Genomic DNA, 25493 nt, shown 5'->3' on the forward strand with positions numbered 1-25493 from the left:
ACGCAGTGTAGTCAAAGCAAAGCGTAAAACAACGTTCAACGAACGTTCTTCGCCCCTCAACACTCACACAGGCACACGCTACTCGCTCTCGCTCTCCCGCCAACAAAAAGCTTTAAGATAAGAGTGCCGATGCACTAAAAGAAAGGGGGCTACTCTTCACGATACAGAACTTGCATAATTTATATTTATTATTTGCAATAGAGAGTAGAAGTCATCATAATAGTAAATTCCAGGGACTTAAACCGAATCCAATATCAGTTTCAACGTAAATGTTTTATGGTTGCATACAACACACATAAGTAGTTATTCAACGATATTAGATTTGCTGAACATATTTCACATTCTTTACAATAATATCAAATAAAATAAAAGTCTTTTTATTTTAAACATTGTTGTAAAAGAAGTTATCTGTAATTTTAAATCGGGTCGTTTAAGCCAACGACTGGTTCTAAGTTATATCCTGGTAAGTTATATTAGGTCAAGTTCTGTTAAAATTTAAATTATTTAATAGTGGCTTATCTTATCAACGTACAATTTCCAATTTTTATTAAAGAAAGAGGCCAAACGGTTTTTGCATTGTAATAAAAATAGTAAGATCCTGCGATCTAGAAGTTCAATTATACATATTAAACTTTTAACTATACATAACTGATCCGAAGAGATGGTTAGAATTTAAGTTATTGGTTTTAGATTATATATATGTCTTATAGGCGGTTAACTACCTCGCGCATATTCCACAATAACGTGTTAATCACGCGGTTACGATTTCTCGCTGTGTGACTACAACAGCTGTTGAACGTTTTCGAAACTTTGCCAAGCAACATGAGAAAAGGCCAAAGCAATAACTTGTTGGCCACGGGGGGTGGGTGGTTGGCCAAGGTGTGTTTGCGAGTTGTGGTGTCGTGTGTGCCTTGTCTTTCTCTCTTTCCTTTCCACTCTTTCTTTTGCTGGCTATGCAAATAGAATAAATGATTGAGTGCAGACAGCGGCCAGACGACAACACAGTCAAGGGTGGTTGTTTGGGTCAAGCAGTTTCTCCAAGTACAGAACAAATTTTGTATTTAAAATCAGTTGGTCCCAGGCAACCCCCCAAAAATGTTATGCGCTCTAGCTTTATAAATATTAAAACAGAAAGCACAAAGAAAATCGAACGCACACTAGTTCAGGTCTCTCCTGCTCTCCCAATCTTCCGCTCTCCCAGTCTATCGCACTGACCTGCGCCGAGAGTTGAGTACATTGGCTCCACCAAACTCCAACCCTCCCCAACCCCCGCTCCACAGACCGCGCTCTCTCCCCTCTGCCAACCCCAACCACATTTGCGCTCATTATGCTTGCGTGTTGTTGTACCTAACATTCGCTTTGTTTTGCTTTTCCACGCTCTCCAAAATGGTTGGATCAGTTTTTGGCTGCTCTGGGCTTCGGAAATTTCCACGAGGAAAATGGGAAAACTTTTTGTTATTGTTCCTTAATCATTACACGTCGTCCTCAGCATCTGCATAATGCTAGTTGTACACTGAAACAATTGTAATTTCTAGTATGTTCTCTTTTATGACATCTTTAATGTCTATTAATAACTATTTTTAAATAAAGAAAAATATATTTAAACCATTTAAATAAGAAGAACAATATCTTTAATTTTATTAAATAAAATGTATTATATATTTAGATAATTAAAAATAAGCGAAAAGCAAATTATAGTAACTTTACCTAAACAACTTGTTTCTTATTAGTTAGGAAACAGAAGTATCTACATTTTTGTAAAGTGTAAGAACCGTTGCCAAGTGTCAAGAACTTTTGAGTTGATTAGTTCACATAAATGTGCACTTCCTCCTGCATGGCAACCCCTTGCAGCGTCCAACCCCAACTCCCACAACAATCGGTTGCCATTTCCAATTTTCCTCTTTCTTGGGCTGTTGCTGCTGATTAAGGGTACGTTGATGCATGGATAAATGGTCATGGTATTATGTTTATGTATCTCGGTGCTTCACTGTTGTAATCTTTACAAGTTGATTAAATTACACTTGACGACGGCAGAGCACATTATGTCGACAATTCAATTGTAAGGCGCAATTCCTGCCTCTGAGTTTATTGGGTTCTCAGACTAGAGGCATTTACGGAGGCAGTATTAACTAATCATTACTTGCTGATAAGTACGAATATAAGTACATATCTACTGTGATATCTTGGCTTGTTGGGTTTTTGATGCTCTGCGCCAGAATTATGAATGATAGAGGTATAATTACCTCAAGAAACCTCAATTGATATAGTACCTTCAACCAATAAATACCTTTTTAATGACGTACATGCATACGAATGTCACACATCTGCAGGTTAGGACGTATGGAAACTGTGACTTGATGTGTAACTTTCTCGTTTGGTTTTGTCCGGTTAGATCTCCACAATAGTTGCCTATGAAAGAAGCTGCGTTGTCAGGCCCCTGTTTCTGTTTAATATGAACTCAGAACAAGAATGGAAGAAAACTTCGGCAAGCCGAAGTTTATATACCTTTACGACTACATTTCGATTTCTTTGCCTATATTACTAAAAACAATGAAGCTACATATGTCGATTTGCTCCTGTCCGATTTTAATTTAATTAACCCCGTAATTCCATAGTATTTAGATATCACCAAATCCCAAAGAAAAAAAAAAAAAAGGTTATCTGTTTTGAAATTTTTTAAATGGGAGCTATATGATATAGTCGCCCGATCTGGCTCCTTCCGACTTATGTATATACTTCCTGCAATAGAAAGACAAATGTTGGGAAAGTTTTAAGAAGATAGGTTTATAACTAAGTGACTAGATGGACGGACATGGTTAGATCGACTCTCCTGGGGATGCTGATCAAGAATATATGTACACTCACTCGCATATCTCTGCGTACACCCCAAAAAAATTTCAAAATCTAACTTTAAACCCTAGCTGTTCGGCCATTTATGCATATATTCAACCCATTCCTTTTTTTAAACATAATTATAATTTATTGTCTTCATTGACGTATTTTTTTTGAAATTATTCAACAGTGTCTTATATTTTATTTTTAATTTTAAACTTAACACTACCAAAAAATGTACCCGCAAAAGTCTGCGTACACCTGTTTAAAACACAAATAATATTATTTTTAGTAACTGGTAGGGTATTCTTTTCTCTGCAAAACTTCCGTAAGGCGTCTCGGGATGGAAACCCCTTTTTTTTTGTCTCATTTGCAGTAATTTTCCCCTACTCCTCGAGAATCACATTCTTGAGCATTTTTTTAGATGTTATCGTGTGTCTTCGGATCTTCCTCTCAAGAAGATCCCAAAAATACTCATTTGGGCTTAGATCAGGACTTTGGGGAGGTGTTCGCAGCTGATTTATGACGTTATACAGCAGCCAAAGCATGGTATTCTGCGCCGTATGCTTCGGGTCGTGGTCTTGTTGGAACCAACATTCACTTTCGAGCCCTAATTTTTCAGCACTTTCTTTTAAATTGTTTTTTAATATGTCAATATAGATTTTCTGATCCATTATTAACTCGATAAATACCAATTTTCCAACGCCACTTGCTGCCATACACCCCCACACCATTATTCCGCTTCCTCCTTGCTTTACTGTGCCAACCAAATTTTCTTAATTTGAGGCTTCTCCGCTTTTCCTCCATACCAAAACCTTTCCCTTGATTCCAAATATGCAGAATTTAGTTTCGTCGGGAAATATAATCTTATTCCAGAAGTCTTGGTGTTTGGAAATATACTCATTAGTAAAGGTTAGGCGCTTATGTCTATTGACTTCCGATATGAGAGGTTTTTTGCGTGCGACTCTGCTATGGTAGTCAGCCTTTTTTATGGTCCGGCGTACAGTATCTTCGGAAACTCTTTTGGAAAATCTATCCTCGACCTTCAGCTTTGCCTGATGAGCTGTCGTCCTTGGGTTGAGCTGAATAGATTTGTTAATATTCCTGTGCCCGCGGTTTATAAGCAAAGGCGGACGGCCAGAACGAGCCTTTGTCAAGATACTTTCAGCCGAGTTGTAGTTATTTATCACTCTTTGGATGGATGAGTGGGTTCTACCAACTAAAGCACCAATTTCTCTATAAGATTTTCCATCCAAAAAACCTTTTAATATAATTTTCCACTCCTCAACAGAAATTTCCTTGCCTTTTTGTTCCATGTTGCAATATGCTCGTTATTATAATGAAAAAGTTTCATTTTAACTGCGTAATGTCTATTTTTAGACATTCTAAAGTAGATCGGCGACAACAAAATTAACGGAAATCGCACAATCCTGCATTCCTCGAAGTTGAAAACTGCTGTACGCAGACTTTTGCGCGTACACTTTTTCGTAGTGTTAGGTTTAAAATTAAAATTCTAATATTTCTACGTCAATGAAGACAATAAACCATAGTTTTGTTTAAAAAAAGAATGAATAAAATACATGCATAAATGGCCGAACAATTAATGTTCAAAGTCAGATTTTGAAATTTTTTTGGGGTGTACGCAGAGATATGCGAGTGAGTGTATATACTTTATAGGGTCGGAAATGTCTCCCTCACTGCGTTGCAAACTTTTGACCCTCTGCAAGGGTATAATTAAGCAAATGTACATAATTACACATGACAGACCGACTTTGCTCCCGGGAATATCTTCGGCCAACAACTCTATCTGATTTATCCGGTCGAAACTGAATTTACAGCGACTCCTGTGTGCGTGACAATCTTTAAATCTCATAGAGCTTCCTCATTGGATATGCGTTTTGATTTTTTTTTACTAAGATCTCAGCAACTATTTGGCTTAGGTTCTGTGGACAATGTTCTGTCATTCAGCTAATTAGCTGTCAATTAGCGGGTATAAATTCTTGCCATGCATGTATGTACATACATATGTATGCAGTAAGCTGACCGACTGATAAAAGTATGGAACCACTTGATTACTCTGAAAGTACCAGCCCGTTAAAAGACAAGTAATAATTTTTCAACATTAATCTGCTGACGGTACACAATTTATTTAAGCCCTGAATTATTGATTACAAAATATTATTTAATTTATTATTATTTCTATGGCCATATTACTAAAAACAATGATGCTATGTCGATTTTGAGCTGCATTTTTTCATCGTTTCTATGGCAGCTATATGATATTGTTGTCCGATTTTGATAAAACTAAAAGCGTAATTCTAATATAGTAAATAATAACAGCAAAAAAATAATTTTTATTCATTTTTATATTTTTTAATTTTTTCATTTTCCTAAGGGAGCATAGGAATTAAATTAAAACCGTAATTCCATAGTATTTAAGTATTACAAAATCGTAGTTTTATAATAACTGCAAGGGTATAAGTTTGCTTCCTTTCTTGTTTTTAATAATTTAAATTTAATTTTGTTTAATCTCAAATTATAATTACTTATAAAAATCTTAAATAAAACTCTATTTGGTCTTGCCCTTTTTTTTTGGTTGGTCTAGAAGATGTATAAAAATATCAACTGCCTTTTCATTCAACAATTGAAAGTATTATTATTTTAAATTGGTGTCCAAAAAATTTATTATAATTTAGAAAACACGCTTTTCAGAATTTAAAGAAATGGTGAATTTCGAATTATTCTTTTCCAAATACTTGACGAATAAATCTATATGGGCATTTTAATTTTTGGTACATTCATCATGGATAGTCGATTTTCAATGACAATGATCATTTTCCCCCGAAACTTTTATAATCATGGCTGCTATATGCATCCAAACTTTTCACTATCGTCGAGCCACTTTCAAAAGATTTCGAAACATTCGCCCTCGAGATCAAGTAGCCTGACGCATTTCAATTGCCTGATGGACAATATATTTCGATTTTACTCAAATTTATTGAACATATTCAAGAAGACCATATTTGTAGATAAAACGATGGAATTCAAACATTTTTTTGTTTTCAAAATATTTTAATAAAAAAATAGGCCAGTTTCCTCGCCTGCAAGGGAAGCTAAAACTACGTATGTTGCATTATTAAACAAACCCTAGGACGGAAAAGACCTTACAGACTCATTATTTTACTTAAATAGTTTCATTTTTTTTGGCTCACATAAAAAATTAGATTAGATATTAAACCCAGGTTTGCACACCAGGCAATCGAACTTTTTTCCTAAGTGTTAATCACTTCTGTTGTGTATACTTTTTGCCGGGAACGTTATAAATAAACAGAATATCAAAAAGCAAACAGAAGCGCTTCGTTAATGATTTTAAATGACGCAATTGGCCGACTTATTATTTGGGCTGATAAAAAATCTTCTATATACATAAATGGTTATATGTACATTAGGGTGGTTCAAAAAACTTCCTTTTCCGATTAATATAACATATACATATATTGTATATATCGGTGTGCAATCCAAATACTCGAAGACTGAAAACTGTTATTCTAAATTTTAGCCAGGGCACTATTGTTTTGAAAGCCATTAATATACTCATACAAATTCAAACAAGTCCCCACTCTAATACAAATATACAAGGCTTATAAACAAAATCAAATTTGACAGTCTCCTTCTTTGAACCTCGATTTGGAAGTCCAAAAAGCCATAGACAATTTTATGGAATTCTGCCAATGAAACTATCGAACCACCCTTTTGACACACGTACGCAATAAATACATTTAATTTAATTTCTTAATACATATGTATTTCTATGGTTAATCTTGATTAAATAAAAGAATGAACTTTATTAATGACCAAAATCCAATCGATCTGGCTTTAAGTCTATTTATCAGTCAGTAGGTGACCACTGTCAGGTGACGGCAGAGATTTTCGATATGGCATTATCAACTTCATCATTATCTTATCACAGCAGGGCAACTCCAGCGTTTACGTAAATCCGAAAGTATGTCATATGGCCATCTGAAAATTGTTTGGAGACGGCCATTTTCGTATATCATATCAAACCCCTTCAATTAAACAAAACATTTTATTTATGTCTGACTACTTTCTTTTAATTTTTATTGAAAAAGTTTTGAAAGTGATTCGTCTCAGCCGTTTTAATTCAAGTAATTTCCTTAAATTTATCTTTTCGCAATTATGTTATGTTAAACTTACAAATTAGCCGAAGTTTCGCGTTTCTGGTTGCCAAATATTATTTTGTAGTTCATCTTAATGTGATGTATAGAGCTTTCACTTTAGACTAAGTTATTTATAAATATGGTATATTCTGAAGCTAGCTGTAAATATTAAAAAATTTTTTTTTGGTTGACAAAATTGGTCTGTTTTGGGGTTACATGTATAGCAGACTCAACAAGAGAGAACGCTATAGTCGGGTGCCCCGACTATCAGATACCCGTTACTCAGGTAAAGGGAGTGCGAGGGAGATGGAGATAGAAACTTTGATCACGCATAACTTTTTAACAAATGGTCCGATTTGAAAAATTTCTTCTACATTTCGATAGGTATTGATAAACACAATAAAACTGCATTTTTACTTTTCCGAAATATTTAAATTTTTAAAATCGTATATAAGCGATTGTGGGCGTTAAAGGGGGCGTGGCACCATTTTGAAACAAACTTGCGCTGCGTAGGAACTCCTAGAATCTGCATGCAAAATGCCAATCTTCTAGCTTTTATAGTTTCCGAGATCTCAGCGTTCATACGGACAGACAGACAGACAGACGGACAGACAGACGGACAGACGGACAGACGGACAGACGGACAGACGGACAGACGGACAGACGGACATGGCTAGATCGACTCGGCTAGTGATCCTGATCAAGAATATATATACTTTATAGGGTCGGAAACGCTTCCTTCTAGCTGTTACATACTTTTGCACGAATACAATATACCCTTTTACTCTACGAGTAACGGGTATAAAAATGAAATCTTTAAATTTTCTTTATAAATTTGTATATCTAAGGATTTGTTTGTTGATTTATTTGAAATGGCAGTTTCGATTAATTGCTGTAACTTTGTTGCATTTGCTTGATTTAGTGGCCAGCGTTAAATGAGATTCAGGCTATTACAATCCTGTTCATTGATTTCCCATCTTGGTTTTATAATTATATGTGAAAACTTTCGTCGTAAAGTGCATACAAAAATCTTGAAATTTAAAAATTGTATATTTTAGCCGTAGCAAGTCTTGATTATAATTTGTATGTTTAATAACTTCATGAAATAATACAATTCAATAATTTTGAATTTTAAATTACAAACGGAAATCTGAACCTTTCACAATTTTTACTACAACAAACTTCTGGTGGTTTGCCTCTGGTAGGATTGTCTTAGACGATATTTAACGACGTCCTCACCCCTCTGGTTCCGAGATTCTTGCTCATCGGAGATTCTGTTTTACATTATGTTATAGATAATATTTCGATACACTTTAATCGATAAGGAGCTCATAGTGAACCGAACCGATCCTCTCCTTGCGATCGTGCAAAATGTTGCGAGCCCAAGCCTTGCACTCCACGTTGATGATGATTCCGCCTGAAAAGCAAGGAAAAACCATTAAATCGGGAACTGTAGACCGACGTTATTCAAAGACCACTCACGTTTGGGGCGCTGGAAGTGTACGGCCACCAAGGGACTCAAGTAGCCCTCGGAGTTCTGGTAGGGATAGAAGTAACCGGGGAAGCCCCTGATTGGCAGGTAGTTGACGGCTCCAATGTTTTCCTGATCGGCTGGATTCTCGCCCTCGCACGACACCCAAATAGTGTTTAGCTGGATTTAATTATGGTATTTAGTAAATTAGTTTACTGCTTTGAATCGGAGTACTTCACTCACCTTGTGTGGCTGCGTCTTCTCGACCTCACCGATGTAGGTCTTCAAGCTCAAAGGCATGGATTCGGGCAGGTCCCGCGAATCGTTGTAGTACTCTGGTATCCATCCATAGATTTTGTTGAGCTTGAGGAAAATGCACGGCGCACTCTTGTGGTAGCTGTAGTTGTTTTCCTTGGTGCAAGGAGACCACGACTTTATGTCCACGTCGCACACCTGGCCCTTCGGCGGTGGCTGGTTGTAGTCGCAGTTGTAGATGTTCTGACCACGACCGGGAGTCAGTCCGGGTACTTTGTAAACTGCAATGGGAACAAATTCAGTAAGTAAAATTGTATAAAACCAAACAGAAAAACAATGCATTGACTGCTAGAGTATTTTTTGCAGTACATTAATTAGAGAAACCCTCTTTAACTTCGGGTTCACATCTCATTTTTAATTACTTACCCGCCAGGAAATCATCTAGGGAGTCTGTCCAGTGTTTGTAGTTTTCATGCTGAGTCCCTTTGTACCAGATCAAAGTGCTTTCCACGTTGTCGACCGGCGGCAAGGGGCGGAAACCCAAACCTAAGATCGTAGAGCTCGGTTAAATGAGATTAACGAAAGCTGTGGAAATCGAGGACTCACCTGGATTGGTGCCGATCAGGGAGCGGTCTAAGGTCCATTTGGGAATGCGAGGGTCGAGGGTTTGGAAGAAGGCCCACATGCAGATGGCCACCAGGGCAGCGAGGACTCCGTAGAAGGCCACATAGAAAATTCCGATTTTGGCTGCGACAGGAAAGGAACGGGAAATGCTCATTGAATTACTCTGATTAAAGCCATTCCTAACGATCTTCAGTCAATTGACGCGATTGAATTAGTTAATTGCCACTGGCCCCTCGGTCAGCATGGGTTAAACCGATAATTGACGACAGCCGGCGCAAGTGGGCTACATAAACAAATGGGAACCAACCCCCAAGCTGCGCTGCTTCTCAAGTTCGAAGTAGACGGATAACTGACGCCGAGCTTCTCCGCTGAATCATCGCCACAATCCAAACATTCGTATAGAGAGTAAGAGAGTTGTCTGGCAAGTCAGTTGCGCTCAAGAGCTAACTGGTTAGGACCAGGTCCATGGGTGTGTGTGTGTGTGTGTGTGCGGTGATCGCTCTCATCTCTTCCATATACTGAACCAACATAACCTCAATTAGTCTGAGAAGTTGGCCAGCAAGAGAACTATCAGCTAAGAGAGAAGTCAAGCCAAGCTGAAGTTGGGTCAATAAAAAAGCAAGTAGGGTAGCACATTTCACGTCAAAAACTATTTTCAAGTGACAAGTGTAAATTTTAAGGAATGGTATTAGTAATTTATTTTTAAAATATTTATTGTATTCTCGAAAAAATCGAATCTCTACATAGTGCTTAATGCACATATTCTTTTCTCTGCCAATTTCCGGCCAATGTAAATAGTACTTATTTCCATTTTTGTACATTTTCAGCTTTGCTTTGCCCATTTCAGCATAATTGCACTGTACACTTGTCTATATATACATATATATATATGCATATATATACTGGGCCTTGAGCTTGCCAACTTTTAAATGCCAATATTGGCGTGCTGAGAAAACCTTTCCCGTACAATTGATGATAAACGTTGCAGCGGACAGCTTAACTAGCGGTAATTGAAAGCGAACAAAAATAAGATGCCACATTTCCCCACCCTAATTTGTCCCCATTACCGAGCATCGTTACATGCAGACGTTAATTTGTCGGCCGCTTCCAAACCTCTGCTCTACTTATTTACGAATGAGTGCAACTCTCGACACTTCAGGCGATATTTTCGCAGTGCCGTGTTATTAAAATAAATTCCGAAGCCCGGCTCGAATTGGTGACAGCAAAATATGACTTATTGGCTTGATTTACAACAGGCATACGCGATAAAAACAAATAACTCCTCCGTCAGATTTATGGCAAAAGAGTGCAATAAACACCTCAATAAACTTACCCCATGACGAACGATTTCGGCCCATAACCGTGCCGTCCTCGGAGTTATATAAAAACTGGCCGAGATTGAACGGTTTGGGCTTCCTCAAATTGTGCAGATCCTCGTCCACAAAGGACGGACTCATCGGTACTGGCTTGGACATGTTTTATCGGTGGGTTTCTTTTGATCTAAAGGCCTGTGTTTAGTAGTTTTAATTATGACATGGAATCGAAACATATACTACGAATATACGCCTGCTTTTTGCATTTTAAAACAATTTTTCAATACGCTTTTTTTAATATTTATAAGGTATTAGTTTTTGCTGGTAGGTGTGACCCCACCTGAATTAAATCCAAAAATAGATATATTTTTAATTTGGCAAAATTCTAGTGCATTTCTTTGGCGCTTTTAATGTTAAGTCCCCACGTTTTTGTAAGTTACGTTATTTATATCATTTTTGGGGATTCTTATTTTAATGTTAAACCGCAAAACAATTTTCTCAATTGTTCCATCGAAACCTTTTAAATTGTAAATAAGGCGTGCGTATAAACGTAGTAATATGTTTTGAACATTTAAAATTCCATGTGAAACACTGCAACTGAATTGTACACGAAAGGGCTTATATTCTGATGTTTTGCCAGCACTTGGTTTATTTTTAAATTGCAAATATTTGTTGCACCGGCGGTGAGTTCTACAGATGTACACAAATAGTATTCAGACACGTTCACACACTTTTTGTATCCTTTTTTTTTTACAATCCAGGTCCTTCGCTCTCTTAATTTCTCTCCACTCTCACTCGCAGCCCGCCGTTTCAACCCTCTTGCCGTGCAGAAAATTTGGCGCCTTTTTTGGCTCTCCTGGTCAAGGGAAATGTCTAGCCTCTGAGGTGCATCCGTCGAATACGAATACAATGCTGGAATGGGCCAGAGTGGGCCCAAAGTGGGTCGGTCGGCGACATAGTCGCATTTCCGCGTCTGCCATGTAGCTCTCAATGCCGCATCGGCTTTGACCCGGCATTGGCAATCTGGCAGATACAAAAGTATCTCGGTTCTTTATTTAAGCACATATCCACTGGCACGTTGTGTGATGGGCATTCTTTTATTTTCGCATCGAAACCACCACAACAAAGCGCACCAGTGCCTTCCTTCTCTTTGCAAACGAGCGAGCGGGGTGTGAGTTGTATGTGCATCTCTTAACTGGCACTCTTAACGCTTCGTATCGGCACATACAAACAACCACACCTTTTTAGAAGAAATATCGGAGCGTTCTTTAAGACTGCGTCTGGAACTGTTTATTGTCTTTATAAATATTCTGCCCCAGGGGGCTGTGAGCGGATCAGAATTATTAACTATTTTCAAGGACTCTTTTTCTGTAATTCTCTCAAAGGAGTGCAGGGGAAACTTCACTGAACGGACCACAATATTTTTTGTTAATTTGTTGATTGCAAGTAAACGCGATTCGACCACGTTACGAGTTCTCCGTGACACGTTTGGTCGCCGCTCAAAACAAATTTTAGACTGAAGCCCGAATCTGCTGCCCGTCGACGTCGATTCGCAGCCAAACAACAGACTTGGCTTGAGTCTGTTTGACGGCTCTCTCGAGCCGAGTTTGTTTTGAGTGGAAAGCGCTTTTGGCAGCAGTGCATCTCTCAGCCGAGTGGAAGCGGAGCTGGGATCGGTCGGCTTTTCCGGACTGAGATTGGGTTGCGTTGTAATTGCCGTGGAAACGCTGCCTCCTTGTGCACTCGTTTTAATTAGGCGCTGCCGCCGATTGTCGATTCTACTGCAGCGCATTTAGTGCAAATTGCCCGGGGTTCGATCCCAGACCCATGGCCACACTGAGAGAATAGGCCAGTAAATAACGCTTGTGTCAATTCTCGTCTAAAATGTAGTTAACCATTTAGAAAAGTTGCAAGGGAAATATACCTTCCCTTTATTCTTATTGAAAAATTTATCATTTTAATATCGTTGGCCAATGAATCGTATTCGGAACGAAGTTCCTATCCTCATTTCTAATATAGAAAACATTTTTTTATAATCAAGGTAGCACAATAAACTTAAAAGCCTACAATTTCGAAAATAATTTTTTTAAGGTAATATTGATTTAAACGTTTAAAAAAGTTCCAAGGGAAGGTAGTAAAAAAAGGCTCATTTAAATATCGTTGGCCAATTTTGGAACAAAATCCCTAACCTTATTTGCAATGTAGAAAATTGTTTCTTATAATCAAGGTAGCATAATAAACTCAAAAGCCTACAATTTCAAAAATAATTTTTGTATGGTAATATTTATTGAAACGATTAAAAAAGTTCCACGAAAAGGTTGTAAGAAACGGCTCATTTAAATATCGTTGGCACGCACATATTAGCATTAAAGCAATCCTGCTCAAATGGCCGAACGGGGGAAAGAACTGGTTTAAAAGCGGCAACAGGATATTCAGATATCCAGGGAAGTGGGCCAAACTGAGAGTTGCTATACATACACGCACAGGGGGTGGGTTTCATGGAGCTCTCCTTTCCACTCGCCAACTCCTCCGTTGAAGTTGTATTTAAGGGACTATACCACGGCATTGCGCACTATTGCGAGCAACGCGATAGGACAATGTTTGTTCGAGCAATAAAATTACATTGAAAACAATTTGAGCTTTGCTTGAAAAAAATAAAGATTGAATTAATTTAGCTTTAGGTGGGTAAATTGGGGCCTCAAATAATTGATTGTGTTTTGGCATTCTACATATGTATATTACTTATTAAGAATACACTCATAGCAAAATTAACCCTAAATTTTAGAAATTCGCCTTAAAACTTAATTATACCCGTTACTCGTATAGTAAAAGGGTATATTGTATTCGTGCAAAAGTATGTAACAGGTAGAAGGAAGCGTTTCCGACCCTATAAAGTATATATATTCTTGTTCAGGATCACTAGACGAGTCGATCTAGCCATGTCCGTCTGTCCGTCTGTCTATCTGTCCGTCCGTATGAACGCTGAGATCTCGGAAACTATAAAAGCTAGAAGATTGGCATTTTGCATGTAGATTTTAGGAGTTCCAACGCAGCGCAAGTTTGTTTCAAAATGGTGCCACGCCCCCTCTGACGCCCACAAGCCACAAGCTGTGGGCACAGTTTTGATGATATTATGAAAATTTGAATTGATATGTATTTGTTTCGTCAATAAATATCGATTGGCCTAATAAAAGTTTGCCACGCCCACTCTAGCGCCCAAAAATCCATTAAACGCTTAAGCCTGGCTAGCGCCTACATTTCCGCCTTTCATGGCGCCATCTAACGGATGACTTTGGAACAGCTGGCCAAGGTGCTCAACAGAGTCAACGTTAATTCTCGATACGGATTTCTATTAAAGGAAATTGCGATGGTTTTCATTTGTCAATACCGAACTATATCCCAAGAACTATGCAAATCAAATCTAGTTAGCCAAATTGGAGGTCTAAGTCAAACAATGGCGTATGTGTGTATGTATGTAAGCATATACATATGTATGTATGTATGTATCGCTATACCCGTTACTCGTGTTGTGCAAACATTTAGACTTTAATATACATAATACTATTTAAGAATGTATGTGTTTAGCCAATATAAGTATGTATGTTTAATATTAATATTTATTAATATTAAGTTGTTTAGCTGAGTAATAATAATAATAATAATAATAATAATAATAATAATAATAGTCGAGGCACTCGACTATAGCGTTCTCTCTTGTTTTTTCTAAATCCAAGAAAAGATTTATATTTTCAAGGAATTTTTTTCTCAAAACAAGAAAACTTTTCTTAAATCAAGAAAGTGTTTCTCAAATGTAGAAATTGTCGCCATAAACTAAACTCACCCTAAAACCAAGGAAGAATTTCTCTATTTTAGTAAAAATGGTACAGGTTTTTAGAATTTTTTTCCTCAAATTAGAAATTCTGCCCTAAAAAATTATTTACCCTTAAAAATAGAAAAATTTTCTCAAATTAACCTTACAAATTCTATAGAACCTATCGATATATCCAAATATTCCATATTTGTACATTTTTGTAATATCAATTGGTTGCAAGAATCAAACGCATTAAATTCATCTATGTCGTTCGAGAGCTTAGTTTAAAAAGTATTGAACATTTTTTTACTTTGCTGTTATGTTATTTAATGTTATTAATTAAATCCATATCCAATACATACCCTTAATCAAGATCTGTATCTTTTAACTGTCATATCTGTTATACCATAATTTCCATATAATTGTACAAAGTATTTTGCGTATAAATGCTACTCGTAAAAATTAATCTCAATTTTCAACACGCAATAAAATTGCATTGAATACAATTGGACCTTTGTTTGAAAAAACAAAAAGGATTGATTTAATTTAGCTTTAGGTGGGTAAATAGGGGCCTCGAAAAATTGGTTGTGTTTTGACATTCTTCAATATTACTTATTAAGTATAGAACCTAGCGATATATCCAAATTTTCCATATTTGTACATTTTTATAATATTATTTGGTTGCAAGAATGAAACGCATTAAATTCATCTATGTCGTTCGAGAGCTTAGTTTAAAATGTATTGAACATTTTTTTACTTTGCTGTATCTGTCTGTATCTTATGGCTGTCATATCTGTTATACCATAATTTCCATATAATTGTACAAAGTATTTTGCGTATAAATGCTACTCGTAAAAATTAATCTCAATTTTCAACACGCAATAAAATTGCATTGAAAACAATTGAAGCTTTGCTTGAAAAAACTAAAAGGATTGATTTAATTTAGCTTTATGTGGTAAATTGGGGCTTCGAAAAATTGGTAGTTTTATGGCATGCCACATATGTACTTATTAAGTATAAAACCTAGCGATATATTAGGCTTCGTGAGCTTAGTTTAAAAACTATTGAACATTTTTTTTAATTTGCTGTTATTTAAAGTTATTATTCAATTATATATCCAGTACATCCCCTTAATTAAGTTTTGTATCCTAAAGCTGTCATATCTGATATACCATAATTTGCATAATAATTGTACAAAATATTTCGCGTATATATGCTACTCGTAAAAATTAATCTCAATTTTCAACACGCAATAAAATTGCATTGAATACAATTCGACCTTTGCTTGAAAAAACAAAAAGGATTGATTTAATTTAGCTTTAGGTGGGTAAATTGGTGCCTCGAAAAATTTGTAGTTTTATGGCATGCCACATATGTACATTACTTATTGAGTATAAAACCTAGCGATGTATTTAAATATTCCATATTTGTACCCTTTTGTAATATAATTTGGTTGCACGAATGAGCTTAGTTTAAAAACTATTGAACATTTTTTTTAATTTGCTGTTATTTAAAGTTATTATTAAAGTTATTATAATTTGCATAATAATTGTACAAAATAAGTTGAGTATATGTATAGGGTACTGAGTATCTCAATTTCAACATACCATTTCGGGCTAGACCAGCTGATCGGCATGATTATTAAACTTTTTCAGCGTTAAATCTTGCCGATTGGCAATAATATCGGTATAACTACAAGGGTAGCTTCCTTTCTCGTTTAAAATATATTTCCTATCCTAATTAACAGTCGATTTGAAAATAGTTTTTATAAAAATTGTTTAATTTTGGATCCTATAGCTTAATTAGTGGCGTAAATCTTCGGTTTTTTTAGTTTTAAATGCGTTCCCACTACGGCTTAGATAAAATTTGGCATTCAATCCGTCCTGCAAGTCACTTACAGCCAAGTCCTTGATCCCCCACTTCGCTTGGTTCATGGGCAAGGGCCAGGTTGGCTACACCCCTCCATGGAAATCAGAGGTGGTTCTGGAGAACGCTGGCGTGCTTACCACAGCCTGATTGCATAATGGCGTAATTGACCGATATTGCGGCACAAGTGCCCCAAGCACACAGATCTGTTCGCGCCGGGGCCTCGAAGCGCAAACGCCATTGGGCGGGCAATCAAAACGGACACGGACGCGAATCGGCGGGAGGCCGGTAAATAGATACATCCACCCACATCCACAGCAATCTGCATTTGCCGCCAGCGCTAATGCGACGACAAAAGAGATTCACAGATTCAGACATTCAGAGATTCAGAGATTCGCTTGATTAAGGTCAGACTTTTATCAAGACTGTCGACCGCTGACGACGGGGCACTTACGTAATCGGAGGCTATGGGGCACGGAGCGACTTACCCCAACTGTCGATGGATCGGCCGAAGTAGGAGTTGTCCTCCGAGTCGTAGACCATCTGCTTCAGGGACTTCTTCTTCGGTCTCTCCGGCGGCCGCGAGTAATACTGTTGGAATCCATCGATGCAGTCTTCGGTTATGGTCGGCATTCTTCCGCGCTTTGGCAGCTGGCGCTTCCTCAGTTCAACGGCTATACGGGATCGGGATCGGGATCGGGCTTGCAATCTGGGGATCGGTTCGGGTATCCAACTAGGCTCCTGTCTGCACTGGGAAGGCTGCTGGACTGGACTACTCTGTGGCACTGGGAATTTGCGCTGCACACGACAAGTTGACACCGCTGAGCGCCGCGCGACACTGATCCGAATTTGACAAGAAAGACCAAGCAACACCGAACCGGGGGTGATGGGTCTGAAAATCTGGAATACGCAAGAGTCGGGCTTAATCAAATGCTGTGAGCATGTGTGCGGAAATACGCGCCGCGGCACCGACACGGGATGTCAACCAAAGCTAGCTAGCTACCAGGCTAGCTGGCATCTCCAGTTCCAAATCGTGGAAGACGCGAGTCGCGGCGCGTGACACAATTTTCATTTAATTGAAGTCTAAGATCGCCGGGACTATCATCTGCTGGCTGCCCCACAAATCCCGATCCGCCGCAGCCGCCGAACAGCAAACGAAAATTAACTATGTATGATGATCGTCGCACTAATTGCCGTATGAAATATGGCTTCCTTTGGCACTGAACGCTTTTTACAATTTAAGTTTAGCCCGGCGGAGGAGGAAGATTGCCTCCGGGCCGGTGAACTGCAGATCGGAAGGGATTGATTTGGAAACGCATCGAGGTTTTGGCTAAGTCAGCCACTCCCAGATAAAGTGATTTGTGGATGAGGCTGCATTAATGACGCGAAACTACTATTTCCGTTGTACGCCTACTCGGATCCGTAGACGGAGAGCAGTGTACATAAATTATACGACATTACGTCAGGTCGAGAAGAGACGAAGGAATTATTCGCTGGGCGGAATACACCATAGCTGTATTAATTTAAATCCGAAAACTTATTTGTTTGCGGTATGCAAATTACTCCACATATTATAATTGTAGACTCTTCGGTATAGAATTTGCACTAAAAAGTATAGGGCTTATATTAAGCATAGACTTAATACGTATAATTTAATACTGTCGATAGTTTTATTTTAAAACACGTTTATTTAAATTAAACTTTCGGTTTCTTTTTGAGTGTAGTGATTACTAAGATTGCAGACCATAAGAACGAACGGATGAACGGACAAAATTCGAATTTAACGCCACCTAGGCATGACGTGGCTGTACTTAACCATCCGGTACATGTCTTAGCTCATTTGGTTTCAACTGCGCCGCTAGATGTCGCCAAATAAAATTGTTGGGATCGTAGGGGTGGCAAGGCTGTCAGTCGTAAGGGTCGTGAGAATGGCAACGCCGTCAGTAGTTAGGTTCTGATTTCGGCCGTGAGGCTTGGAGGCGCTGCCCAGCGTGGTGAATTTGCTTGGGATCGGGACGCAACTTTTAAGGGGTGACACTGGTGGGCGTGCAAGGTGTAAAACTGAGAAATTGGGGAAACCCGCTAAACCGCTAGTTTGGTCTGGCAGCACTGTATTTTCCAAACGGGTAACGACATTCCACGGAAAGCCGATCGCGGCAATGAACTCAGGCGCCCCGGGGCATCGGAAAACGCGCGAAACGGTTGGGCAGTGTAACCACCTTGAATACCATTTGAATAGAGAGTACTTACTATTAAAACCTAAAGTAGGACGCCTCACCCCTCCTGCCCCTGAAGAAAGCCATGGGAATGAGTATGAGCATCAAGGTCACCAGAAACACCGTTACGACCAGTAAAATTGTGACAAGTGTTGTGTTTTCTACCATGACCAAACTTAAATACTTCGCGGAGAGCACAAGTGCCAATAGAGTCTGCGTCGCCTTAAACCGGACGTCGAGTCGTAATAACGCGATCAAAATTCAAAAATACGTAAAATATGATCATGAGCAAGAAAAAAAGAATCACTACAACGATAGTTAGAATTAGTGTTAATAATTTCGTTTCCATAACTTGTATGTGTCACGGGACTTGGAGATTAGTGTTACCTGCGACGCGACGACAGGAGTATTTGGACTGACTGTTCTCAACATTAGGGAAACAGCCTCGAAAACTAAGTCACAGGACGGTTGATGCCTAGATTTGGGTTAACATCATCGCCTGTGAAACGGGAAACACTTACAATTTTTAGCGTTCTGCTGCAGCTTCATCGCCTCCCTCTCCCTCTCCTTCACCAGGCTCAGTCACTATTTCTTCTGGTTCCGTCTCGATGGTGGTTGTGGGCGTGGGCGTTGTAGTGGTCGATTTTTTCTTTCGGTACGGATTGTTGATTATAAAGTAAATGAAGAGTAAATTCAAAACGGTCAGGCACAGAATAACTGATATGCCGATTACAGCAAGTATTATTTGTTGAGTCATTGTTCAGGAGGTGGACGAACTCCGAGGTCAGAAAATATAGAGCCCCAGTTAATCGCTGTGTATGGAACGGCCTTTGGTTGCACGACTGGATCCTAGATAAAAAAGATTTATGTTAATAATGCGAGAAAATCATACTTGGTGTAGTCTGAATAAAATGTAATCTACGAATTTAAAGTCAGAGCACTCTTGTTTAAAAAAACATGATTTTTCGACTTGGACAAAGATTGGACAAAATTGATGTAAAAGTACTGTAAATATTTATACATTTTAATAATAATGTAAAACAAAATACACCCATCGGTACCAAAATGATCCAAGACTTTTAGTTAATTTTCAAATTGGTCTAAAATAACTTGTTTTTTTGGTTCTGTTATTCCGGTCGAACTGGGGAAATAGCTAGAGGTAATAAAAATAGCTAGATTTAGTACGACCCCAGTATATAAAATTCTATAAGGCAAGATCACTTGTATTGACAATCAAGCCATTTTTAAAGCCTTGCAAAAGTAGTACCTTAGAGCAAGCTATATCTATATATAACTGACAACTATTTCATTTAGATATATTAACGATCGGAAAATGTCTGGGAAATCAACTTATCTTCATTGTTTTAACAGCTGCAAGGGTGAATAATTGCTGTTTATAAGATGTTTCTATTATAAAACATAAAGCATGAAAAAACACCTAAAATGTAAAGAAAAAATGAACTAAAATGAGGGCTATTTATAGCCTAAAGTATACGAATTTATGATCTAAACCTTTTAGGAAAGCCGAAGTTCGTATAACAATGAGTATTTTGCAAGATATTAAGAAAAACTACGACAGTAGGGGTATTAAAACAAGAAATTCAGTTTTAAAGGCAAGGTAAATAAAATCAGCTAAAATGTTTGCAAATTTGTTGAAAAACAGCGAACAAAGCTATGGCAATTTTCCTATTATCTTCAGATCTATGGAAGCTATATGATCTACAATCGTAAAGAATCTACCACCGACAATTTTCGTAGATGTTTGAAAACGACGAAGTTCTGTGCATTTGCATGTTATTTTTATACCTTGCAGAGGGTATTATAATTTTGGTCAGAACTTTGTAACGCAGTGAAGGAGACGTTTCCGACCCCATAAAGTATATATATTCTTGATCAGGATCAATAGAGGATTCGATATAACCATGACCGTCTGTCCGTCTGTTTCAATACCGTTTGCGAGCTCAGTTTAAAAGCTAGCGATCTGAAACTTTCACAGTTGTCCTAAAACATGTGTATGCAGATCAAGTTTGAAGACCGCCCCGATCGGTTGTCTATATCCTAAAGCACCCATAGGAACAATCGGATATAACTTTCAAGAATGGAAGATATTTCGCGCAGTGTAAAAGCTATTAACATAAATCTTTCCAAATCTTATTTTTTTATGGATACCTTGATCAGGGTAAAAGCGCTTGGCGATCGGACATCTATATCCTATAGCTCCTATAGGAACAATATACCTTATTCCTTTCGCTACTTTTTACATTTTTACCAATTTCGGAAAAGTATGCAAGGGTATTAAAACTTCAGCTTGCCGAAGTAAGCTTCCGTCCTCGTTCTATTTATTATACCATTGCTGAGGGTATTATAATTTTGGTCAAGTGTGCAACGCAGTGAAGGATACATCTCCGACCCTAAAAAGTATATATATTCTTGATCAGGATCACCTCCTGAGTTGATATAGCCATGTCCGTCTGTCCGTCTGTCTGTTGCTACGCAAACTAGTCTCTCAGTTTTAAAGATATCGAATTGAAACTTTGCACCCTTCTTTCCTTTGCACGCAGTATATATGTCGGAACGGCCGGGATCGGCCGACTATATCCTATAGCTGACATATAACTGATTGATCGGAAATGCCATAAATTTGGTGTTTGTTAAGTTAGGAAGTTGGGATTTGTTATGAGTATTAAGAATGCATCATATGAATAATTTTGGAGAATATCATTTACAGAGTATTCTGCAAGGGTATATCAACTTCGGCTCCGCCCGAAGTTAGCTTTCCTTTCTCGTTTTTCTTTATTTCCTATGGCGGCTATATGATAGTCGGAAATGCTTTGCCAACTTTTTCTATAAAACTAAAACCGTATTCAAAATCGGAATTTTAACGAAAATTTTAATATCTTCTGTAAGGATATATAATATTGTATTATATTTTTCAACGCTCTCTTTTACTTGATATTATTCGAAAAAATTATAGGTCTGCACAAAAAGTATACGCAGCTGAATTGTTGAAACAGTTTTTGAACATTTACCAAAAATAAATAATAAGTTTATAATTTATTTGCTCTTACCGGACGCATTGCATTTGCATACACGTGTTCACGATAATAGCAGTCTAATATAATATACGTGATGAGAAGAATGTTAATAATAACAACCAGGACAATAATAACCGCGAAAATTATCACTATATTTTTAGTCTCCATTTTTTAATGTATTAAAATGGCAATAATTTTGAAGAGAATTTAATTTTTTTTCCTATCGGTAGTTTCTATTTCTATTGTTTGACTGGATAAATAACTATACTGCTTTTGGCAGAAAAGACAAAAGCTATTTGACAAGTTTTGTTTTAATTTAGTTTTAATTTTTTAAAAATCAAAGAGATTGATTTGGGTTACTTTATAAAAGCTTGCATAGATCGAGTCTCCTGGTTATGCTGGTAAAAAATACATATACTTTATTACAGGGTATATAAATTTCCTAATTTTTCCTTGAAAACTATATACATGACTTTTTAGTTTTCGTCCAGAAAATGTATATCTAAATTAATGGTGATTTCTGTCGTAAAAATATACCAAAATAACACTTAAAAAAATAGAAATAGGATTTTTTACGTAAAATAAAAAAAAAATTGTAGTTAAAAATATTCATTACACAGCAAATATCGGCTACAACTTCAAATACAATTCATCGAAAATGTTTTCCCGCTTAGCTGATTTGTTTCTTAAAGAGTCGTAGAACAAATATGTTTTAGATCGAACTGCTTAAGACAAAAAAAAATCGTTCCAGGATCTGTGAATCCGATGTGATGTCGTTCGACGCATATTTTTGACAAAAATGAAGGAAGGCTGGAAAATGTTGACCCACTGGCCCCAACATCTCCCATTTTTAAATTTTACAATTCCATTTTGCAATCTGCGATCGAACCATCACAGCAGATTTTATTTCGTGTACTGCCGTCCACAGTGATTCACACAAAAAAAGTCAAATTGGTCAATAATTTCTAGCTTTTGTTTCCATTTTTCTTAAAAATGCTCTAATAAGAATATTAATCATCAAATTTGCTTAGCATTGTCGTCCGCGGATTAAAATAAAATACATTCTTCCCTGTATTATAATCTTTTGAATGAACTTATAATGCCCTCTGCAAGGGTATAAAAACGTGGAAATGTGTTTTGCGCTTTAACATATTTTATATACATCAGTTTGCCTAAGCTCTTACGTTCAAAGGGTTATATTATATTTAAACACAAATCTTTAAGTATAGAAATTATTTTAAAGCATAATAAGAACGGAACTCTTTTGGAAAAATCGTTGGTAAGTTAAAATGCCATTTAAAGAAAGCTTGAAAATGTTTTCTTTATTAAGCAGGTGCGGATAGCGTTAGCCATTCAATAATGACGGGTCCTCAGACAATTGCAGTTTATGGTTTGATTGGTATTCTGATCATCGCAATTATAATAATTTCCATCGTTCTTATCGTCGGATTGTATATTCATGATCCGCCCTGTAGCACAAATGCAAATGCAACTGAAATGACAACTGAGCAAAACTATTAAAAGAAGAGTGAGCGGATGTAATTGTACATTTTTTTCGATCAAATAAACTAAGTCAATGTAATATTACAAAACGCGAGGGAATCAAGTTGGTTGGTGTATAAAAAACAATACAGAAAAATAGCACCAGAAATACTTTTTCATGATAGATGTAAGAATACGATCCATGTTTAACAGCTTTTAATTAACAAGTCAGTCGGTGTAGATAAATCTTTACCAAGGCAAGTTATAATCCAAACCGCAAGCACTATTAAATGGATTTGACCTGTAGAATGTTACAAAATAGAAAATTTTCGCGAGACGAAAAAGAAAAATTCATTTCCTTTTAATCAGTAGTCACTAATTTCAATCGTTGTCGATTTCTTTACAGCGAGGTATTGGCCTACACAGGAATCGGAAAGTGCCAAGTAAATTGGTGAATGTAACGGGTTGCATCTCATCGGGATTAAGCGACTAGACGATGATTACCTAAAAAAAATTCTGCACGTCGCTGTTGCTTGTAAATTTCTAATCGCGACCTGTTACCAGAAAGGATTGAGTACTGATTGAACTTTTAAATGGTTTATGGTTTATTTTAATTTAATTAATCTACAGTCAAAAATTGTGCCAAATGATGGGGCGCTTCAATCGGAAAATCAGCAGCTTGGCGTTCTTCATCTCGATTGAAGCTGGTTTCGAAAGAGACTCCAACCAAAATGCGGCACCCAACGTGTCCGACGTCAAGACTTTTCCGGAGCCACTTAAAATCCACCTGCAGAAAGAAATCAGTAAGGTCTATGAGTTTGGAAACTACTTACTTGCAGCAAGGTGTAGGGTGGAAAGGATTGGGATCAAGCCCGGGGCTCCACGCCCTAGCAACAGCATTTGGGCGGAGTGTTGTAGCAGTGGGCCTTGCACGGGGCACACCAAACACAGGGCATGTTGTCCTTGTTCACAAGGTAGCGTTTGGGGCAGGGAGCTTGGGGGAAGGAACGAGGGTCACACCAAGAACTGATCGCGGGGATCTAGTTCCAAGACGCTGTGGCACGCACGCTGGCCGCCCTCGTCCCGTGCTCTCCTTTATTTCGATCGGATGGACGATCAGATGGACGATCAGATGGACGATCAGATGGACGATCAGATGGACGATCAGATGGACGATCAGATGGACGATCAGATGGACGATCAGATGGACGATCAGATGGACGGGAGGGGAATGGTCAGGTCTACCCCAGGACCGGACTTACATGGGTACGTCACGGGCGTGTTGTAGTAGTTCCAGACACGCGGATCGGGAATGCCGCCTTCGGGGAGCGGGGGGCAGCACATGCCCGGGGCAGGAGAACACGGAATGGGCGACGGAGCGCCGCAGGGGGGACTGTGCGGGCCACAGCAGGGGGTTTCATTACAGGGTCCACAGCATCCACATCCGTTGCACATGTTGAGTTCTTTTTAGCGCTGTTGGCGAGAGATTAGCCCGATTAAACAAATACCCTTGCACGCCTTTTACGGACTTACTATTTTGGTTGAATAATTTCGAAATATAATTTGGAATTTAGGAAATTTTAGAGGCCGAAACGACTGGTCAGAGAGTTGGATATCGAATGAATATAGAGTCCTACTTCCTAAGCCACGTCGGGTTCAAGATTTTGTTCGGCTTGAGCTGAAAGTCATGGCCAACTTTCTCGAATCTCTAGGCCTACTAATCCCAAATTTGCTATTATAACAACTTAAAAGCACTTTTCCCCATCTCTATGCCTTTTTGCTAAACCTAAGTAAACAAGAAAGGAAAGCTAACTTCGGGCGGAGCCGAAGTTGATATACCCTTGCAGAATACTCTGCAAATTATATTCTCAAAAATTATTCATATGATGCATTCTTAATACTCATAAAAAATCCCAACACCAAAGTTATGGCATTTCCGATCAATCAGTTATATGGCAGCTATAGGATATAGTCGGCCGATCCCGGCCGTTCCGACATATATACTGCGTGCAAAGAAAAGAAGGGTGTGTGCAAAGTTTCAATTCGATATCTTTAAAACTGAGAGACTAGTTCGCGTAGAAACAGACAGACGAACAGACGGACAGACGGACATGGCTATATCAACTCAGGAGGTGATCCTGATCAAGAATATATATACTTTATAGGGTCGGAGATGTCTCCTTCACTGCGTTGCACACTTTTGACCAAAATTATAATACCCTCTGCAAGGGTATAAAAACTGCGTCTTAATTCTAAGTGTACACTTTATCTACAATTTGAATTTTCTAGTCAACTCACTTTCCGCTCTACTCGTATATAAGTAATCAAAAGTGGATACGTCACGGTGCCCACCAAAGAATTACTTAAACCACATTTTTTTATGAAAAAAAAAAAATATGCAAAAATGTTT

At 37.9% G+C, this 25493-nt stretch overlaps 2 protein-coding genes and 1 long non-coding RNA gene across 10 annotated transcripts; 1 reads left to right on the forward strand and 2 right to left on the reverse strand.

Annotated features, from left to right (window-relative positions):
- Positions 1 to 8078: 8078 nt before the first annotated feature.
- Positions 8079 to 21818, reverse strand: LOC108043579 (sodium/potassium-transporting ATPase subunit beta-2). Of its 4 annotated transcripts, XM_017122347.2 has the most exons (8): positions 21635 to 21818; positions 19088 to 19415; positions 16839 to 17250; positions 9343 to 9483; positions 9163 to 9282; positions 8725 to 9017; positions 8493 to 8661; positions 8079 to 8427 (listed from the first exon to the last, which is right to left on the reverse strand). In XM_017122347.2, the coding sequence occupies exons 3-8, from the start codon at positions 16981 to 16983 to the stop codon at positions 8324 to 8326; spliced, it is 972 nt and encodes a 323-aa protein (XP_016977836.1). In that variant the 5' UTR covers positions 16984 to 17250; positions 19088 to 19415; positions 21635 to 21818; the 3' UTR covers positions 8079 to 8323. The 4 variants fall into 4 exon arrangements, with proteins under 4 accessions (XP_016977836.1, XP_016977837.1, XP_016977838.1 ...); XM_017122348.2 differs by lacking the exons at positions 19088 to 19415; positions 21635 to 21818 and adding an exon at positions 18601 to 18948; XM_017122349.1 differs by lacking the exons at positions 16839 to 17250; positions 19088 to 19415; positions 21635 to 21818 and adding exons at positions 10694 to 10868; positions 12088 to 12194.
- A 963-nt stretch (positions 21819 to 22781) lies between these two features.
- Positions 22782 to 23143, forward strand: LOC108043577. Its single transcript, XR_001769253.1, has 2 exons — positions 22782 to 22880; positions 22935 to 23143. It is a non-coding gene; the product is annotated as an uncharacterized LOC108043577 (long non-coding RNA).
- Positions 23144 to 23664: 521 nt separating this feature from the next.
- LOC108043576 (male-specific sperm protein Mst84Dd) lies at positions 23665 to 25493 on the reverse strand. Of its 5 annotated transcripts, none has more exons than XR_001769252.2 (4): positions 25382 to 25493; positions 24508 to 24556; positions 23917 to 24077; positions 23762 to 23870 (listed from the first exon to the last, which is right to left on the reverse strand). XR_001769252.2 is itself a non-coding variant. In XM_017122340.2 (3 exons), exons 2-3 carry the CDS (start codon positions 24536 to 24538, stop codon positions 23860 to 23862), a joined length of 204 nt encoding a protein of 67 aa, XP_016977829.1. In that variant the 5' UTR covers positions 24539 to 24556; positions 25382 to 25492; the 3' UTR covers positions 23665 to 23859. The 5 variants fall into 5 exon arrangements, 3 of the variants coding, with proteins under 3 accessions (XP_016977829.1, XP_016977827.1, XP_016977830.1); XR_001769251.1 differs by lacking the exon at positions 25382 to 25493 and adding an exon at positions 24617 to 24736; XM_017122340.2 differs by lacking the exon at positions 23917 to 24077 and having other exon boundaries at positions 23665 to 23870; positions 24346 to 24556; positions 25382 to 25492.

Source organism: Drosophila rhopaloa, unplaced genomic scaffold, assembly GCF_018152115.1.
Source record: "Drosophila rhopaloa isolate 14029-0021.01 unplaced genomic scaffold, ASM1815211v1 contig_2, whole genome shotgun sequence".
In the NCBI taxonomy this organism is placed as follows: Eukaryota; Metazoa; Arthropoda; class Insecta; order Diptera; family Drosophilidae; genus Drosophila; species Drosophila rhopaloa.

Bases quoted from the DNA above. Each gene is read 5' to 3' on its own strand.
- LOC108043576 (XM_017122340.2), bottom strand. From the start codon at position 24,538: ATGTGCAACGGATGTGGATGCTGTGGACCCTGTAATGAAACCCCCTGC.
- LOC108043579 (XM_017122347.2), bottom strand. From the start codon at position 16,983: ATGCCGACCATAACCGAAGACTGCATCGATGGATTCCAACAGTATTAC. The intron at 9,484-16,838 runs GTAAGTCGCTCC...TTCCTGTCGCAG, and splicing joins CCGATCCATCGACAGTTGGG to CCAAAATCGGAATTTTCTAT. The intron at 9,283-9,342 runs GTGAGTCCTCGA...CTACGATCTTAG, and splicing joins CCTGATCGGCACCAATCCAG to GTTTGGGTTTCCGCCCCTTG.